This window comes from Hydra viridissima, unplaced genomic scaffold (genome assembly GCF_058129835.1).
Source record: "Hydra viridissima isolate aposymbiotic clone 2 unplaced genomic scaffold, HvirCarnegie_v1 scaffold_6, whole genome shotgun sequence".
Lineage (NCBI taxonomy): Eukaryota > Metazoa > Cnidaria > Hydrozoa > Anthoathecata > Hydridae > Hydra > Hydra viridissima.
In genome coordinates, this window is record NW_028324305.1 from 5,461,665 (window position 1) to 5,481,433 (window position 19,769).

Consider the following 19,769-nt stretch of genomic DNA (forward strand, 5'->3'; position numbering starts at 1 on the left):
AGATGAGTAATTTAGTCTGACTTCCTTTGATAAAAAATGATTAATATAAAGTCAATATTTAATTCCATCTCAATCTTCATTCATCTCAATCTTCACTCAGATCCCAAACATTTTCTTAAATGTTTTGTAAAAACTGAAATTCTTTTGTTTTTAATTATTCACGACCTTTCGCAAAGTTTAACCCATTCACACTTCACAAATAAAATGTGTATTTAACTATTGCACATTTCTTTCTTACCACAGTGCGACAAAAGCTCAATTGTTGGTCCTACATTAAGTTTTTATAGAATTAAAACAGTACCATCATTACGCCTTTAAAATTAGGGTTGGATGACCTTTTAGACTCAACTCATGCAAATTGATCGATTTTTCAGATCTTGCAACAAACTCCAAGTTTCTCTTCTATAAGAAAACTCCATGGTCATCAAAATGTACCTCTGCCTTCGCGCTGGTAAAACTCCATGGTCATCAAAATGTACCTCTGCGTTCGTGCTGGTAAAAGCAGAATATTCAAAAGGAACATTTTAATTCAGTAGGAAAAATAGAAAAATTGAAAAACCAATGGTACTTGATTAGAACTTATACTCCCTTTATCCCAAAATACTGCTCCGATTTCTTTTAAGTCTTTTACAAAATCAGAACAGTATTTTGTGACAGGGAGTACTACGTTTTAACTACGCAGAGGCAGACCATAAGTTTTAGAAAAATCCTGTTGGGTTAACACCACAAGTAAAATAGGTGCGGAAATAAAATCGATAGATTTTTGGATGTTGCAATTACATTCAGTAAATTTAAAAAGTATAAAAAAAAATAAAAGTTTTGATGAACATTTCGAGCATCTAAAAGGAGGAAAAAATGTCAGGTATTAAACAAAACAGCATAAAGAAAGGTATTAAAACATTTCCACTATCACAACATGACTACAATTATTCTGATATATTTACGGCGCCTACAGTCCAAAAAGGATTAAAAAGGACATCATAAGGGAAAAAAGTCCCATAGCTTCGGATAAAGCAAATCCCAAAATAGCGTAGGAAAACAGTTGAGGTTTAAGTGATGGGTTTCTGGCATAACCAATAATCAAGCTTCCAAATACTGTTCCAATACCTGCTCCAGATCCTAAAGATAGCAGAAAGTGAAAATAAATTATGAAAAACTTTAAATTATGAACATTGAGTTAACACCAATAAAACCTTAAAGTCCTTAAACTAATAATTAACCGATCTTCACCTATTTAAAACTACTTAATAGAAAGTGATTTAAATTAAAAAATACTTGGAACCATTTTAATGATTAAAAATCCTTTGTAATTTAAAAAAAAAATTACAAAGCATTTTTGTGTCAATGTAATTTTTTTTAAAACAAAAAACAACTCATTCGTATCAAATTTAAGCCAATTAAAGCTGTAAGAAAAGAAAACCAGGTGACTAGAAATTACCCAACATTAATAGATGTGTCTATATAGTGTGTGGAAAAAAAAAACTACTTCTGTCTTGGGGGGATAGGGGGAAATTCTCAAAAATGCCATTGAGGAGGAGAGATCTTAATTTACTTACATACTTAAGAGACTCAACTGTTATTGCAGAAAAGTATACAACTTTCCAGCCACATTATTTGTTCATTTATAATATATTAATAATATTATTCAAAATAGTTACCTGCACAACCTACAGTAGCAGCACCAGCTCCAATAAATTTTGCAGCTTGTTCAATATCGCGTGAAACAGATGTGGTGTGAATAGACTGAGTTAGAGGAACTAAAGCCTAAATGAAAATTTATAAAAAAGTTGCTCAAGTATGGTACTGAATATATAATTAAAATGCTATAAAAAAACCAAGAGAACTATTCTTAAAAGAGAAATTTTAAAATCATTTTTACTTAGAATGCTTTAAAGCTAAAATCCTAGAAAGTCTGCATATAATGTAGAAAAAATTATTCAAAAATTTTCTTTAAACCAAAGTATTTCCTTCAAAGAGTTAAATAGCAACCATAAGAGTTAAATAGCAAACATTTTATGATACTTATTGTAAAGATTTTATGTATTAGCTTAAGACCACATATTCTATTAATTATTTTTAGCAGAAATAACAACATTCAAAAAATATTGCTACAAATTTCATATATTATAATAAGTATAGATTAAAGTTTGAAAAGTATAGAATTTGATTATTTAACAGAATGGTCAGTTAAATTTTATTGTTTATTAAAAAAATTCATGTCCATAAATACTCTTTCCACTAAGAATTAACTCCTAGTTAAAACTCAGGGCAGAGGAACATGGCCAGAAATAATATTCAATTACCCATTTAAAAAAAAAAATGTACAAATTCTTTAAAAGATTTCTGCAAGAATTTAACTCAAAACACTCTTGGATTTAAACTGATTTATTATCGAAAGTAAGGAAAAAATATTATAGTATTTTAAAATCTTATAAAGAAAAGCAAAACTCAACCTGTGATTGCACCATTGGAGCTCTTGCAAGTATACTGCTTTGTGGCTTTAGTGCTGCACGAGCCTATAAGAATAAATAGAGTAAATATCTAGTTAACATAAAGTATTGGTTATTGAGGTAACAAATTAAATTTAATATTGTAAACAAAACAACCGTCTGAAAGAGTTATGAGAAATACATTGATCTTTAAGTGCATAAAGTAACTGGGCACATTAGATGGATAAAACTTGAAGAACCTGTTAAATACTATTCAGTTTTTTAGCCTACTAACATAATTCTTTGGATTTAAAAAATTTATTTAATGAAATCATTTTCAGTCTAATGTATGGTATAACAACTGTTACTCGTTTTACAACTACTAAATAGTTTTTAATAATATTCCTAAATAGGCCAAGCTTACATAAATATTTGATCACTTTGATGTTAAAAATAGAAATGTGCATTATGGAAAAATTAGATGTGGTAATATGATCAAACTCTTTGATGAGTGACATAAAGACATGCAAGAAACAAAGAAAAAGGAGTTAGAAAAGAAAAAAAAGTTAACATTTTTTCATCAAGTTATTTACAAATGGTTACACAAAGTTTAAGTTTATAATGACAAACATCTTTTAACAAGTTACTTAAATTCCTGTGGATAGATATATTAAGATAACTACGAAGAATTATATTCAGGTGTCTTGAAATGAACAGTTAAACTTTTCGAATTTACTGCCCCATATTGAAATCTTTGTAGCATGAAGTATTAAAAGAGCCTACAACAGTGAATTTTTCATACTTTTTCAGCAAACAGGAATAAGAGAGCACACGTGCAGTCAAAAATAACCGTTCTAAAGCTTTATTAAAATAGGGACCTGACAAATGTAAATTATTCACAAAAATTATTAATGGGAAAGAAAATGTAAGAGCCATTTAATATTTTATTTTTTACGCTTTAAGTGATTTTCTCATACTACTAATGCTTCCTTACATATTCAGTTCGCTCAAATTTTAATTAGGACCAATTTTAATTATTAGTAATATCAGATAAAATCTTATTGTTTATTACACAAAAAAAACTTGCTGATATAAAATAAAACCTACCACATTTCTTAATGCGGGTAAAGCGTATTTGGAATAGGAAAACATGGTTTAGCAATGTGAAGAATACTTAAGTCACAACCTACACCCTTCAACAGTCCGCTCGCTTGCTCAGAAGACCAAAGAAAAGCTGACACAAATATGGCGAATAAGGCGCATGCGCTGGAACGAAGAGGTAATCTTTAAACCTTTGTGCCTAGTCTTTAGCACAAATTATCCGGTTACCGATTAATTATTATTTATAATGGTGCTTACCAAATAATGAAATGTGATTCACCAATAAACAAATATACTTAGTAACATTTTATTTTCTAAAACAATTTAAAAAGTGTAATATATGCCTATTAATATTATTTATTTAACATGTAAAACATAACAACAGATAGTTTATTTAACTGATTATATTAGTAATTGTTAATATATATTTTAAGTTCCTTTTTTTTTAATTTAAAGTCAACACCCTTGCAAAATATCACAAATTTGTATTATTTATCCTTATATAGTTTAAGTATTTTATAAAATATGGCTTTTTAAACTTGGTAACAAAGTTGATTTTTTAAAATGAAGTATTTTGATAAATTTAGTATAGAGTGCTTCAGTTCAATGTCTCAGCCATTACGTAACCCTTCACCCCCTCCTTTGACTCATGAAGAAAAAACAAAGTTAAAAGCTGATTACATTGGAGAATCACTATTCAGTAAAAAGTGGGTACTTTCTGTCATTCTGAAGCTGTTTTCCCAAAAGGAAGAAGAAATCTATGACATTCAAATAAAACCAAAACAAAATTTACTAAAATCTAATTTGGACAAAAGTGAAAATGAATCTCAAACTTTTAATGAATGTAATAATGATAATATAAAAGAACTACTTAATGCATTTGAAGAAGAGATATGTGAACTTTGGGACATTAGTGCAAATTGTGATGTTTCTGTGTTTCTCTATGAGAATGACAGTCAAGACATATTAATGCATGTATTAGATAAAACTCAATCTCCACGTTTATTAGAAATCTGCTTTGGGATTCTAGGTAACATGTCATGTGTTGAAAAAGTTGCTTTGGGGATGACATCTAATGAAAATTTTTGTGAAACTTTACTGGAATATCTCAATCTTACTGATTCATTGAGTTTAGTTGAACTAACACGATTACTTTGTGTTTTATTGTCGCATGAAAGTGTTTTAGAAAAATGGATTAATACATTTGAAACATCAAGCTTAGATCCACATCCAGTTGACCAGTTAATAAGAATACTACGAAATTCTTTGAATGTCAATATTGTGATGAATATTGTTGAAATTTTAGATATATTGTTTGATAATTCTGATAAGCTTATGGAGTTATATTGCAAAGAAATTTTAGATTGCTTGCTTGAGGTATATTCTCTTTTAAAAGAACACAACAAGCAAGAACCTATGTCAAACTTGTTACATATACTACAATCATTTACAACTACTATTCCTTGTGTTTGTGAGCTTTTAAAACGTGAATCATTAGTGGAGTTTTTGTGTTCTACTTTTAGTCACCTTCTTGCTGGTAACAATCCAAGAGTTAAGGATCAATCTTTACAATCATTTTATTCTGTTTTAAGTTGTTTGTTATCAGGGAATACCAAAACAGTTTTAACTATGATAAATGGAAGCTATAACCTTTTAGTATTTCTTATTGATATTTTAAATGAAAAACTAAGTGAGTATGACACTAACGAAGAGGCAGAACTTAACCACATATATCTAATGGTATATCTTGAACCATTTCACGACATTTTTTATAATTTGACTGTATGTGAAGGTAGCTTTGAAAACCTTTTTGCGGTTTTAAAAGACAAGAAATTGTTGGTTAAAAGCATTATTGATTTGTGTTCTGTTATTGGAGTGCACTCAGAGGACTTTGCACACTTCTCAGAAAATTTGGCAAATTTTAGTGAAAACCTCAATTTATAGCATAATTGTTTTCATAACATTGTTAAACTAGTTATCAATAAAAAAAACACTTTCTTTTAAAGAAAGTACCATGTTTACTTTTTTATATCTTTTAAGTCCTTTATACCTTGAGAAATTCTTGTCTATTTCAAATGAGAACTTTATATAGGGTACTTGTTTTGCATCTGACTTCCTGATATATTTTACAAAATGAATATTGTTTATTTAATTAAGTGTTAAATATTCCAATCTAGTTCTAAGTAATGCAATACTAATTAAAAACTAACCCATTTTTATATGAGTTGAAATTAATGATAATTTTTTAGAAATAGTTCATATACAATTATATCCTGATCATTTTTAGGTGAAATTAAAACATAGTATTTTATTTGTTCTTAAATTCAAGCCCAAACAAGCACAAACCCATAAACCTTGTTGCTTTTCATGTTTGCTAAGGTTCACCGAATTTCTTAAAGCATACATTAATGCCTCAAGTTATTAAAAAGTTGTTCAACCGCAAAAGATTTTCAAAGTTATCTTTAAAATTGTAACTAATTGACAATTAAAAATGATTTCAAGATGTGGTGAGTAATCTAATTGGTTTTTAAAGAGGTTACATAAATGTAATAACATATAAAATTGTAATGAGTACAAAAAGACAACATGGGCATTTACTGCATTTGATGAAACCTATTTTGACTCTTTTAATGTACTCTACTGATGTCTTTACGTGAAATGCTCAACATCTTAGAGCAGTTGACTTTTTGCCGACACTCACGATTTTGTTAACAACTTTTAATTGCATAATGGGTTTTATGAATTTTTGTCAGAAAGGTTACTCCATTCAGCTTTAAAATGGAACAGACAAAAAGTTTGTAAAGAAAAAACCACGGATTCCCCGATGATTTATTTCGGTCCAGTCAAAAGTACTCCCTAGTTTTTATTTCTAAGGAAATAAGTACTCTCCTTAATGATTAATGATTTTACTTGAATCTTTAACAAAAGTTCGCTTACATGGTTTTATACTTTATGAAATTGCCATCTTATTCGTTTTTGCATTATTGCATTTAACTTCTATTTAAGAATCAGTTTAAATCCAAGAGTGTTTTTAGTATAAGATGAGACTGGGCTACATACATACATACATACATACATACATACATACATACATACATACATACATACATACATACATACATACATACATACATACATACATACATACATACATACATACATACATACATACATACATACATATATACATACATACATACATATATAACATAAAACTGTCGACTTAACGAAAAGTTGTGATTTCGATATTTCGTATATTTAGTTCTTTTATCAATTTAAAGTAAATTAGTTTATTATAGGCAATATTTTCATGCAATGAGTTTGCATTCCTTTAAAATAAAGACATATTTTAGTTAAAAGATTTGTTAAACAACTATCTTTGAAAAATTGTCATGATTTATCAGGTGTATGATCGGTATTGCACCGTAAGGGTTTTAGTTATTTGTGAAGGAAAATTTATTTTTAAGAACTCTTTAAAGAATTATTTTTCGAAAAATGACTTAGCTATATTTTACTTTTACTTTTTTGCATGTTTAAAATTTTTCTTCGTGAATTTTTAAAAATTAAAAATGGAATTTATCTGGTACTTTTGTGAATTTGATTTTGTTCGGTAATGGAAAGTATACACAATCAAGCTTTTGATCGCAGTTCTCTCTCCGAGTCAATAAAGTTTCCTATTTTTATAATTGTTATGAAAGATTTTCCATTTAAAAACTCTGTAAAACAAGACAGACAAAAAGATACACTTTGTAAAAAATAAACTCTGTGCATCTCGTACCAAAACTAACTGACAGGTACTTAGACCCTGGGCCTCTTTTATCTATGAAAGTAAAACATGCAACTCAAGCTTTCAGTTATCAGGTTGCTTCTGTATTATATTGCTATTCTAATAATTTACTTCCTTTGAGTGTCGTACCAACAGCGAGATTTGTTGAACGTATGGATACTTCATCGACATATTGAATTCATATACAGTTGTGGACAAAATAATAGTAGTGACTAGTAAAACAATGATTTTTGATAATAATTTTATGTAAATTTAAATATAAATTAATAAATTTAGGCATAACAGTAATACAAACACTAAATAATAAAATGGGAGTAAAAAATGTTGGTAACACTGTTCAAATTACTTTAGGGAAGTCCCGAATTTTATATACGAACATATCTAGAATTGTAGGTTAAAATAACATAGGGGAGAACCTTAATGAATGGGAAAGACTCAGATTCTTATACAAGCATCGATGTAAGGATATTCAAATTCCTGTAACAAAGAGTGATAGAAACAAGAACTCAACTGACCGACTTATCCATCCTATTGCTCTATGACCGTAATGACAATTGATGTTATTGTGTTTTCGAATGTAAAAAGTAATTTTTTAAAGTGTTTTTGTTTTTCTGATTTTGCAGCAATTTTTGAAGTTATGGAAAATAAAATTACACGCTTAAATAGATAGCAGTCTCTAGTACTACAGTGAGTAAAACATTCAAGCTTAATTAATGGTGTTTTTGGTGTGACTAATCATTTTTGGGTAAAGTGATGCGCATATTGAATGGGACAAAGTACTACCTATTGAATGAATTTAATAAAGTATTATTTACAGCTCAGCAGAGGGATGCTGCAGTCCCTTACTTTTATCCCCATGGGTAATGGGTATTATTTACACACTTTTATACTGCAATATTTTATTTAAATAAAAATAACTAAATATAATATTCTAAAATGAGAAAGTTCTGCTTTGATTGAAATTTATTTAGTGTTAAAATGTTTAAAGTTAAAAATATTTTTTGTGTGGTCTTTATGTATGTATCTATAAATTTAACTACATTTACAATTAATAAACTAATTTGAAAAATGATTGAATTAAATACGTTTATTTTTAATTCTTTTATGTTTGTCCCATTCAATGAGACATCCTTAATGAATGGGACAAATGTCATGCTCCAATAAAACTCTCTTTTTTCCAATAGCCAAATGCAAATCCAATTTTTTTTTTTACTATATCATTGATCAAGAGTCGGTGGTTATCAAACATATTTAAATATATATATTAAACAATTTTATCTACGTTTAAAAAGCATTTTGCAAAAACTGTCCCATTCATTGAGGTTTTCCCCAATCTGTTGTTTCCTATCAATTTATTTATATTAGCTTTTTGTTTATTTGGCTTTAGTAAGACTAATTAAAGGTAAGATTAATTTTAGTGTTAATTTAATGAAATATATAAAATAATTGTATAAATTTATTTTATAAATAGAAATTATGGGTCGTGCAAAGCATTGTAGTGCAGAAAAGAGACAACTAATTATTAAATTAAAGCAAGAAGGGAAAACATACAAATTTATTCAAGAGACATTAAGTTGTTCTCCTATGATGGTTAGAAACGCTCTAAAATGGAAAAATGTAGGCGAAACAAGGGACCGAAAACAAAAAACGACTGAACATGAAGACAGATTGATAAAACGTGCTGCTATTGCCGATCCTTTTGTAACTTCCCACCATATTACAGAAGATTTAAATTTAAGTGTTTCTTCGAGAACAGTACGTAGGCGGTTAGTACAAAGTAAGTTAGTCGCCAGAAGCCCAAGAAAAGTTCCCCTTTTGAAAAAAGGCATGTGGTAGCAAGATTACATTTTGCAAAAACGCATGCAGATTGGCCTGTTTCAAAATGGGGTAATATTTTGTGGTCTGATTAAAGTAAAATTGTTTTATTTGGGTCAAGTGGACGCAGGATGTATGTAAGGAGGCCACCTAACTCTGCATACAAACCGCAATACACCATAAAAACTGCAAAACATGGCGGAGCAAAAATAAATATTTGGGGTTGTTTTTCTTATTATGGCGTAAGGCCAATCTGTAAGATTGATGGTATTATGGACTAAGACATATGCCTTCAAATATTACAAAATACCATGTTGCCCTATGCAGAAGAAGATATGCCCCTAAGATGGGTTTATATGCAGGACAACGATCCAAAGCATACCAGTTGCAGGGTAAAAAGTTGGTTCATCGAGAATAGGGTTGCAGTTATGGATTTGCCTGCACAGTCACCGGATCTCAATCCGATCAAAAACCTTTGGACGGATGTAAAAGAGGCAGTTTATAGTCAAAAACTAAAAAAATCAGCAGGAGTTATGGCAAGTTGTCCAGAATGCTTGGAATAACATTCCTTTAGAAAGTTGTCAAAATTTGATTAACTCAATGCCGAATAGATGCAAAGCTGTGATAAAAAACCGAGGGCATGCAATTAAATATTAATTTTTTGCTATTGTTTAATTAAATTTATATCATTTTTTTGGTAATATTTATACTATTTTATTATTATATACTATTATTATTATATACTATTATTATTATATACTATTATTATATTAAATTATTTGCAATATAACATTAAATAAATTAATACTACTATTATTAGTCCAACCTGTTTTTTATACTTATATAATTATTATAAATAAAAGCAAAAATTTTAAATTTTCTACTAATTAGTTTATCATCTCACACCTATTTAATTAATAACCCAGTATTACAATTTCATTTTCAGTAACTGTTTAAAGATAATAATATTAATTTGCTAATTTTAATCACACTACTATTATTTTGTCCATAACTGTAAGTTGTGCGCAGATAAACCAGCTCGTTGTGCTCCAACTTTAAAAGGAGACAGTATTTCTCAACTGGAAGAGTTAAAGTATTGGATTGAGAAATTTAATTTTTGCCTTGTTAAAAGTCAAGCAAGTATATAATCTTACAAGGGTTTAAGTGTCACAACAGATAGCGTGCTAACCTTAAGTAGAGAGCTATTTTCTGAAGGTCTTGAGTTTGTTTATACTTCTTGTTTCAATCAGGATTGAATTAAGAATTTTTTTTTCCATTCTTCGAAGCAAAGGTGGATGGAATGACCATCCTAATGTACGACAACTTCAAGCTGCATACCGAAATACCTTACTACTTTTATCTGTAAAGAAAAGAAAATCTAATAGCAACTTTATAAAGGCTCAGATTTTGTCACACCTTTCAATCTAAATGAATTTATGAAGTGTTGCAATCAAAAAATCTCAGATTGTAGTAGAAGTAGAAGAAGTAGAAAGACCTAAAAAAATCTGTTTTTTTCTACCAGGATTAGTTTATAGGTTTACTGGAGAAATTTCAATATGACCAATTAAACAAGCCCTTTCACACATGGCTGGGTGGCTTGTTCAAAAAGTTAAGTTATGTGGTAGGTGTGAAGATACACTCTTTTTCAGTTCAACTGACAATCCATCAGTTTTTATGTCACTAGTTTGTGAAATGAAAACAATTTTTATGAGGTTCATAAACGAATTTCTTGAAAGAAAGGGACTGGACATGATTCTCATCAATAAAGTTAAAGAATCCTGTCACTTTCAGTTTTTGTATGATCTGCATAAAGAACATGCACATAATTTAGAAAAAAATATTGTTCGGCATTTTGTTATTACAAGAATTTTTCATTTCACAAAGTTTTGAAACAGGGATCTCAACTCACATAACAAGTCAAATGCAAAAAATTTGATGATGATGATGATGATGATGATGATGATGATGATGATGATGATCATCATCATCATCATCATCATCATCATCATCATCATCATCATCATCATCATCATCATCATCATCATCATCATCATCATCATCATCATCATCATCATACTAAATCATTCCCATCAGCTGTTTTATTAGTGCAATTCTTTAGAACTTCGTATGTCTAAAAAATCATTTGGGTTTAGATTATTCTGTAACGCTCATCAAGTAACTAAGTTCAATATCATGAAACAAAAACAGAAAGTATTGTTGTGCTTTTTCAACAATTTACAAAAATTCTAAAAGTTACCAACATTATAAAAATATCTAATACGCTTGCATGACCCATTAAAAATATCTAATATGCTTGTATGAGCCATTAATGGAGTAAAGTACTTCAAAAATATCCAAATTTGACATCTTGGGTGATAACTAAGTAACAACTTTTTTTCATCTTTTACAATTCATTTTTTATTTCATCTTTTTTTTGTGCTTCAATTAAGTTTTCTATTTCGTCAAACCCTAAATCTATTCCTTTCATTACCTCTGCTCCATATTCTTTTTTCAAAACATCAAAAAAATGCAGTTCATCTATAAAGTCTTCTGGAAGTCCTTCTTCTAATAGTTCGGCAAGCATAAGCTCTTTATCCTTGATGTAACGAGAATCAATCATTGCCTTTTCAAAAAACCTACATACTCTTTCTGACGCATCCAAAAATTTGATGGGTGACCACCCTAGAATCAATTCAGCTTTGGCTGTATCAATCGGTCCCATTTGAACGGCTGGATATTTAAACCAAGCAGTATCAATGTTGTAATCATAAGTAACATTAACCAGCTTTAAGCAATCAGCTATTGAGCCGAGTAAACTTTCTAAGTTTTCTGGCTCTTTAAAAGCTAGGTTTATTACTTGATCATGAAAAACAGCAGGTCTTTCCAGAATTTTCATAATAGCGCTAGCAACATCTCCGGCGTAAACCATGCTGTGATTTATCTTCTTAACTGCATTTGGCAAAGGAACTTTAACATTAATATCCCTGTGCACTTTCATAAGTACTTGGTAAATCCACCAACGTAATGTTGTGTCACGCTCACCTAAATTAAAATTGAATTATTACTATTGTATCGATAGCATATCGATAGCAATCATTACTATTGTATCATTACTATTGTATTGATATCGTTAAGAAACATAGAGTTAATGTAGAAGAGAAAGTTTTGAGATAATAATTCGAATTTACTTATTTAACTTGGAGTAGTTCAAGTGAACTCTTTTTACAGGAGAAGTTAAACTATTTGACGACCCTCCTCCCCACAATTACACCTTTATACATCCCAGGTATTGCTATTTTAGACTTAGTAACTCTCTTAACTACTTACCTATTACAGTCGCTAAGCGGAGTATAACGTATGGAAAACCGGAAAACTTTCTTTGTTTTATTAATGCTCTTTCACAATCCAGTTTATTAGAAGCATATTTGCTCAAATCCCTCGGTTGGTTGACACTATCAGCACTAACATCAACCTCTCTCGCCGGTCCGTCATGTTTTCTTGTTTTTGTGTCATAAACTGCATCTGTACTTACAAATACATATAGACCAACTCTATTTCTTAAAATTTCAATTACTTGTTCAATTTGTTGCTCCTGATAAGAACTGAAATCGAGAACGAAATCGTATATTTCGTCAGACAATAGGTCCATGCAACTTTTCCGAAGCAACGTGTTTCTATCACACAAAATTGTTCTGAAAGATTCCATCGTGTTTTTTGTGTTATAGTAAAGGTTTCCACGGTTTACGAACGTTATGCGGTAGTCAAGGTATTTCAACTTTTCAAAAACATGACTCCCTATAAATCCATTGCCTCCGAAAACTAAAACGTTCACGCCGAATGATCCATGAAAAAAATTATAAAATGTTAGTAGCAATATTAAGACCAACCTCATTTTATTTATTCACGCACAAGTTTAGGAGTTATCAAAAACCAAAAAACTTTAAATGCAGTTTACTTTATAAAAGTTTACTCAGTTAGTTAAACATGATTTGAATCAACATTTTGACATAAAAAAAAAACTTTATACAGAACTATTAAAATCTGTTAAAAAGACAAGCAAGCGTTCAAGAAAACGTGGTTTTTGTATATTGTGTTAGCCCGAACATCTTTTCCTTAAATGTTAACAATTATTTTGTAATTTAAACAATAAAACTATTAAACCAATGCATGGTATATAATTCTCGATAATCTTAATGTGTTACATTTTATTACTATGTATTAGGGTGGAGTGAAATTAAAAAAACGAGACTAAGATGAGCCAAGTTGGCCAAAAATTACCACCAGCAGCAATTTTTTGGTCAAATTTGAAATAAATTTTCCTTACTTGAAATTTTTTTATTCCAAATAATGATTTGTTGTATCCTTCCATTTGAATGCATTATTATTAGTCTATTAACAGGTTATTTTAAAGGAGTTTTAGAATTAAACAAGTGCATTCACTAAATAATTTTAACATTCATAGGTTGTATTAAGTAGTGTTGTAATGTGCCTTGGTGTTAAATATTAGTATACTCTTCCTTGCCTCTTCCAGTTGCTCATCAGTGCTACATTGTCAGTGGTGGCTGCATCTGCTGTGAATTCCAGAAAAATGCATATTTTTCCTAAATCACTGTGTATTAAGCAAAAAATTGGTTAATGCCAGACATTCCATTAATACTTCTCATTAAGATGAAGATGTAAAAAGTGTTAATAGAAATTTCATTAAAATTGCTGACAGAAAAATAGATAAAGAAGAGGTTTTACCACTAGAAGTGGATAAATCTCAAAATAGTAAAAAATCTAATGAGTTATTGTAAAGTTTTAATTATGATGCTATTCAAAGACGAAGTATGAGACATCAGTAAAGATCTTTAAATTCTATTGGTAAATCACGTCAATTCCTAAAATATGTCCCTACATTACGATTTGCTTCACATGGAAGTTCATTTGTTAGAAGAAGTGACAGAAGAATCAAAAGAGCTTTTGAAACATTTAATGAGCAAGAATTACTAATTAATCAATAAACTCTCAACTCTACTTTGCCATAAAATTGAGAGTAGGAACTTTGAAATGTTGTACACTGGTTTAACTAGTTTTCATACTTCTTTCTTCTCTTGCTAACTGTAACACGCCTAACACCTAGCTTTCAGATTTCTGACTGCTCATCTGATATCATTGCCAGAAGGATATTTTCTTGATGACCAAAGAATGCATTTGTTTAAATAACTTTGTCTACTAGCTTACGTCATGCAGCTGGCAAATACTATGATTTGACTATTGTGCTGCACAGATACCTGCTGCCATGAAGGATAGAAGTCTTCTTCTTGATAACGAACCATATAAACCTGCATAATGAATGTAGTTATAGTGACCAAATTTGATGAGGGATTGCTGGTAAAAACATATATTCTGAGGATCCTGTTGGCAGTGGTGAGCTACCTAGAATGAGCTAATTTTCCAGGGCTGCGGTTCTCCAGATTGATGGAACAAGTGTCACATAGTACAGCTTGGTATATGTTAAAAAGGTAAAGCAGATCTGTGCTAAGAACTTTTCTGTCCACTTCTGGCATTTCTACATATGGTTTATATATTGAAAATCAACAACCTTCAAGATTTAACTAGCTTCAAGAGACTTTCCAATAGAGTCTGAATGACATCAAAGACCAAATATTGGTCCATCCAACTCCTCAAACAAACGACGTAGTGGAAGCTCATTTGCATGTAGCAAACAAATTATCCATTGTAATTTGTTGTTTATGCTTTAACTTAATCTAAAAACACCATCCTTGTTTCCGGTGTTTACATTAGTTCCATCACAGCCCAGCACTTGCAAATCATCCAAAATGATGTTGTATTCTTTAGAATACTGAAGTATTGCAAATTTTAATGCTTCAGCTGTGCTACTAAGAAGAGTGCATTGTCCCAAGTAGCCTCCTCCTGGTTACGGAATCAAAAATATGTGCTCCTCCATTACTACGGTTCATAGTTTTAACAATTTTATTACATAAAAAATGTTATAAGAAATACAGTAATTTAATACTTACAATACTTAAAAAACAAGTTCTTTTCAGAAAAGTTTTATTGGCTAAATTCAAACAGAATCAATCTAACAAGAGTAGATAACCTGAAGTTATGTACGTCACTATAATTATTTTGGTCATAATACTTATGGATAAAATAAAATGATGCCTGATATGTTATCACGTTAAAGCTTCTTCTGAAAAATATTTAAAAAAATGTAAAATTGTCGTCATAATAGTTGGTAATATTAGTCAAAAACTGCTGCAGGGGGTAACTCTTGTCCAATTTTGCTCATTTTAGTCTTACTTTTTAAATTTTTCTATAATCACCATGGAAATCAGAGAGAATAATTGAGTTTCTAAAAAATGTAGTTTTCACCCCCACCCTACTGTAAATTTCAAACTGAATGTTTAATGAAGAAGGCTCAGGGTAAATACCTTCAATTTTGACAATTTGTAATTATAAAAAAAACAAAAACAAAAATAACACATTGACATTGGAGGTTGATAACTAGTGCTTTTTTATTCCTTTTTCAAGCGACGACCTCGAATATCTCTTTCAAAATGGGCATATATTGCCCATTTTTTCTTTATTCTTTTTTTTACAAACGACTGATTTTTAATTTCACTTTCCGGAGCTGATTTTGAGATATATAGTTGCTCATTAATGATAGGAGACTCTGTTGAAAGCTTTTGGTTTTTCTGTAAATCAATTCCTTTACACTGATTTAACGTTTCTAAAAAAATAAAAAATAATATTCTACCCAATTAAATTTTTTCTCATATAATCAAATCTTAATACTTCATTATCATATTTTATCAATCAAATATTTGTTGAGACCTTTTTGGATGCTCCATAATTGATCTTTTTGATTTTGCGGAAGCAGCGAAACCTGACGCTGATTTTCATAAGTATTCTTAGGAACAGCACACAAATTAATCTCTTCACAATGCAAATTTCTAACGGATATCTTTTTGAGTTGCAAATAATTGGAATTCACATAAATAGTTTGCAGCATCTTTTTATCGATTGCAGCTGTGTCTGAAATTTCCAATCTTGGCTTTTTGCACTTTTTCGATTGAAAATCTTTAAAAATTCTTGGAAAAAACTTCTGTTTTGTTAAGTCATTGCGCAAAAATGGAGGAGAACGGCATTGCAAACTTTCGGAACAATCTTCTATTACTGTATCTAAGATATTTTGAATTTTGTTGATAATTTCAATAAATGTAAAACGGCCCGTTGGCTCTTTTTTTGTACAGTTTTCTATAATATCATGAACAAATGATGGCCAGAATTTGTGTCTAGGAAGATTGATGTCAAAATTTAATGAAACAAATTTTTCAATTTTCACTTCTTTTAACCAACCCCAAGGAACTCTGCGCCCATAAATTTCCCAAGTTATGCAACCAAAACTAAATGAAAATACTTTATAAAATGAATACTTTTATCCGTAAAACTTTCAAACTGCTATATTAGTATTATACTTAATGTAACAACTATAACACTGTATATTTAATAATGGAAATTTTTTTTACGCTCTTTCAAGAACTCACAAGCAATTAATCGATTTCTAATTAATGCTTGTTACTCCACTCACCTGTTTATTCAGCAGAGTGTATCAAAAACAACTTAAATTTTGTTAAGATACACTACTAGCTTATTCGTTTACATTCATATAAAGTAATCTACCTATATACATCACTTTGAGGTGATTTTACAAAATTAGTAATTGCTTCCGGTGCCATGTAATGTGAATGAAAATCGTAAATCATTTTATGCATCGGCGGGGAAGAAAACGTTGGCATTTCAGCATACTCGAAGTTTCCAAGCTTTAAATTCCAATAATAATTGAAAAAGAGACTCGTTGAGTTGAGAAAATTATGGGTGATATTTTTACTATGCAAAAATGAGCATGCTTGTGCTAAATCCATCAAAAATATTTTGCTGACTGGAATAGATATCTTCATACGCCGTATATTTATTAAATGGTATAAGTTCCCATTTAAAACAGACTCCATTATTAACATGTTTTTTGGTGGCTTGTTCGAGTAGTGCATAGCTTGTAGAACATTAGGATGACGCAAATTTCTATGAGATAGATGAGTTTGAAGAACTAAAGTTTAAAATGAATTTTTAACACAATTTTGATAATTATATTTTTATCAAGTTTGGTATGAATGTTCACGGTGCATTTAACCTGGGTTCATAGCTTATTATAGAATAGGTTACAAAGAAAGAAAAATAAAATTCCTAGTATATAACATTTTTTGTGTGATATGCAAACACGTAAAATGCCATATTGCCAAATGTTTTTTTAGCTTTATAGAGAATGTAATATTTAGCTAGTTATAAATGGCAATTAAAGGTAAATAATGGTAACAAAAGATAATTACTTGATTGCATAAACTTTGCACATAAGAAATTTTACTCGGTAAAATCTCGTTTCTCATAAAATGAGATTTTTAGTATTAAATTGCATATGAAAAACTTACTAAATACCTGAGTTTCTGAAATTCAAGAAACGAATAGTTATAGCAGCTATTTTGAATAACTTTGACCGAGTAATCAATATGGTTTACATAACAGTTTTTGATTTGAAATAGGTCAAGAATATCATAAGAAATGTCGCTATTATCATTCTGATAAACATCATCAGGTGATATTTCTTCATTTAGGACAGTTTTCCCAATTCCAAAGCAATTGATTGTATCAGTCTAAAATAAGTAAACCAAAATAATATAATTAATTTGTTAAACTTCCATAAATTGGTTTGACTCAATGGCTCAATGATAATTTAGACTTTTCTTTGAAATACAAAATAAAAATGAGTAAGCAAAATATATATCAGTTTTAAAAAAAAAATTTATTTGTAAAACTAATAAACATTTTATCTCAATTTTTTAGCGGTCCCCCTGAACACAGATAATCAGAGGTTCCTCTCAATTCATCTTGCTAACAAAATTATCACGCACTTGGTCTTATCTTGAACAATATCAACAAAAGTATGCACTCAGGAAAATCTAGCTAAAGATCAGAGCCTAATTCCGATATTAAAAGTATAGATTCGTTAAAAGACTAAGATCTTAATATCTGCCGTTGTTAAATCAAACAAACATGATAAATAGTTGTATACATACATACATACATACATACATACATTACATACATACATACATACATACATACATACATACATACATACATACATACATACATACATACATACATACATACATACATACATACATACATACATACATACATACATACATACATACATACATACATACATACATACATACATACATACATACATACATACATATATACATACATACATACATACATACATACATACATACATACATACATACATACATACATACATACATACATACATACATACATACATACATACATACATATATATATATATATATTAGTTGTAGGCTTACACATATTTTTTGCTGCGCTACTTTTACAATTCCTCCTCCTTTAAGAAGTGCTTTTAAACTAGAAGCACTGTTTTTCATTGCTGCTACAGTAACTGGTGTTTGTCGATTAATGGTTAATCTAATAAATTCGAAAGAAGTTTTGAAGTGAAATTTTACTTCTAAAAGATAAAAAAAACTTTAAACACAAAACAACATGGTCTACTAGGTAAACATTTTGACAAGCAAACAACGTTTTTGACAAGAACATTTGAGTACTTTTTTTAACACGAATGTTTACAACTTGATGCAGGTTTAGCAAAACAGTCGAAATATGACGTTCAATTTTACTCATAATTTGCGTCCTATTGTTTTTAAATAACCCCTTAACTTCCAACCTTACCATCAGAAAAGAAAACGAGAATGTTAGAAAAATGTTAATAGAGTTTAATTTGCCATTAATTATTTTATTTAGTATGTATATGAAGTTCTATCTAAAATCAAACGTTGTTACTAGAAACAGATTTTAAATAGGTTTCATCTTGTAAATTACAATTGAGTGAGCCCTAACTTGTTCGGATCAGCTCCATGACGCAGAAGAATTTTCACAGTTGAAGTGTGATTGTGCTTTGCTGCCCAAAATAAAGCAGTTTCATGACTAAAGTTCATCGCGTCAACGAAAACCCCATCGTTTAAACATTTCTTCACTTTTTTATTTCGACCAAGAGCAGCGTAGTATAATAGTTCAACCATGTATAAAATGATAAATTATATATAAAAGTATAGCATTCGTAACACATCAAGATTAAAAGATAAATTTGACGTCATCAAATATTATGAAAAATCTAGAAACGTTTTTGATTTACCATTCTTTCATGAAATGTAATGAATATTAAACCTCATTTTTGTTTCAAAAATACTAAACTTATTAAAAACTTATAATAAGGCATTCTAAAATAAATAAAAAAGTTTTTACGTTCGAGGTTGTTTCAAATAAAATAAAAATGAAAATGGAAAAAAAAAAAAGAAAAACAAAAAATGCTCTTGTAGAGTAAAAAAGAGAAAAACTTATTTTTCTAGCTTCAAGATCTGGAAATGGAATCCACATAAAAAGAACTTCCACTGGAAGTCTTCCAGCGCTTTTTTTTTATTATTATGTTATTGTCACATAATAACAACGATAAAAAAAAAAAATGCTGGGAAAAT

General features: G+C 29.5%; 4 protein-coding genes across 7 annotated transcripts; 1 reads left to right on the forward strand and 3 right to left on the reverse strand.

Annotated features, from left to right (window-relative positions):
- Window positions 1-880: 880 nt before the first annotated feature.
- LOC145189848 (uncharacterized) lies at window positions 881-3,711 on the reverse strand. The gene is made up of 4 exons (XM_080066531.2): window positions 3,537-3,711; window positions 2,454-2,516; window positions 1,659-1,764; window positions 881-1,119 (listed from the first exon to the last, which is right to left on the reverse strand). Exons 1-4 carry the CDS (start codon window positions 3,579-3,581, stop codon window positions 950-952), a joined length of 384 nt encoding a protein of 127 aa, XP_079922657.2. The 5' UTR covers window positions 3,582-3,711; the 3' UTR covers window positions 881-949.
- A 36-nt stretch (window positions 3,712-3,747) lies between these two features.
- Window positions 3,748-6,608, forward strand: LOC145189846 (protein saal1-like). Its single transcript, XM_080066530.2, has one exon. The coding sequence runs from the start codon at window positions 4,095-4,097 to the stop codon at window positions 5,472-5,474; it is 1,380 nt and encodes a 459-aa protein (XP_079922656.2). The 5' UTR covers window positions 3,748-4,094; the 3' UTR covers window positions 5,475-6,608.
- Window positions 6,609-11,326: 4,718 nt separating this feature from the next.
- LOC145190166 (uncharacterized) lies at window positions 11,327-13,080 on the reverse strand. Its single transcript, XM_080066953.2, has 2 exons — window positions 12,460-13,080; window positions 11,327-12,174 (listed from the first exon to the last, which is right to left on the reverse strand). Exons 1-2 carry the CDS (start codon window positions 13,022-13,024, stop codon window positions 11,537-11,539), a joined length of 1,203 nt encoding a protein of 400 aa, XP_079923079.2. The 5' UTR covers window positions 13,025-13,080; the 3' UTR covers window positions 11,327-11,536.
- Window positions 13,081-15,541: 2,461 nt separating this feature from the next.
- LOC145190422 (uncharacterized) lies at window positions 15,542-19,455 on the reverse strand. 4 transcript variants are annotated; one of them, XM_090090795.1, is made up of 6 exons: window positions 19,135-19,452; window positions 18,588-18,705; window positions 17,632-17,846; window positions 16,822-17,220; window positions 15,973-16,544; window positions 15,542-15,868 (listed from the first exon to the last, which is right to left on the reverse strand). In XM_090090795.1, the coding sequence occupies exons 1-6, from the start codon at window positions 19,314-19,316 to the stop codon at window positions 15,654-15,656; spliced, it is 1,701 nt and encodes a 566-aa protein (XP_089946921.1). In that variant the 5' UTR covers window positions 19,317-19,452; the 3' UTR covers window positions 15,542-15,653. The 4 variants fall into 4 exon arrangements, with proteins under 4 accessions (XP_089946921.1, XP_089946922.1, XP_089946923.1 ...); XM_090090796.1 differs by having other exon boundaries at window positions 19,078-19,339; XM_090090797.1 differs by lacking the exon at window positions 16,822-17,220 and having other exon boundaries at window positions 19,135-19,455.
- Window positions 19,456-19,769: the final 314 nt, after the last annotated feature.

What these genes read in the sequence shown, in the direction of transcription:
- LOC145189846 (XM_080066530.2), top strand. Translation starts at nt 4,095, where the DNA reads ATGAAGTATTTTGATAAATTTAGTATAGAGTGCTTCAGTTCAATGTCT.
- LOC145189848 (XM_080066531.2), bottom strand. Translation starts at nt 3,581, where the DNA reads ATGTTTTCCTATTCCAAATACGCTTTACCCGCATTAAGAAATGTG. An exon ending in TACCCGCATTAAGAAATGTG is followed by an intron (nt 2,517 to 3,536) that starts GTAGGTTTTATT and finishes TTATTCTTATAG; the next exon opens with GCTCGTGCAGCACTAAAGCC. An exon ending in TGCTACTGTAGGTTGTGCAG is followed by an intron (nt 1,120 to 1,658) that starts GTAACTATTTTG and finishes TGCTATCTTTAG; the next exon opens with GATCTGGAGCAGGTATTGGA.
- LOC145190166 (XM_080066953.2), bottom strand. Translation starts at nt 13,024, where the DNA reads ATGAGGTTGGTCTTAATATTGCTACTAACATTTTATAATTTTTTTCAT. An exon ending in CCGCTTAGCGACTGTAATAG is followed by an intron (nt 12,175 to 12,459) that starts GTAAGTAGTTAA and finishes ATTTTAATTTAG; the next exon opens with GTGAGCGTGACACAACATTA.
- LOC145190422 (XM_090090795.1), bottom strand. Translation starts at nt 19,316, where the DNA reads ATGGTTGAACTATTATACTACGCTGCTCTTGGTCGAAATAAAAAAGTG. An exon ending in CATGGAGCTGATCCGAACAA is followed by an intron (nt 18,706 to 19,134) that starts GTTAGGGCTCAC and finishes CGAATTTATTAG; the next exon opens with ATTAACCATTAATCGACAAA. An exon ending in TAGCGCAGCAAAAAATATGT is followed by an intron (nt 17,847 to 18,587) that starts GTAAGCCTACAA and finishes TACTTATTTTAG; the next exon opens with ACTGATACAATCAATTGCTT.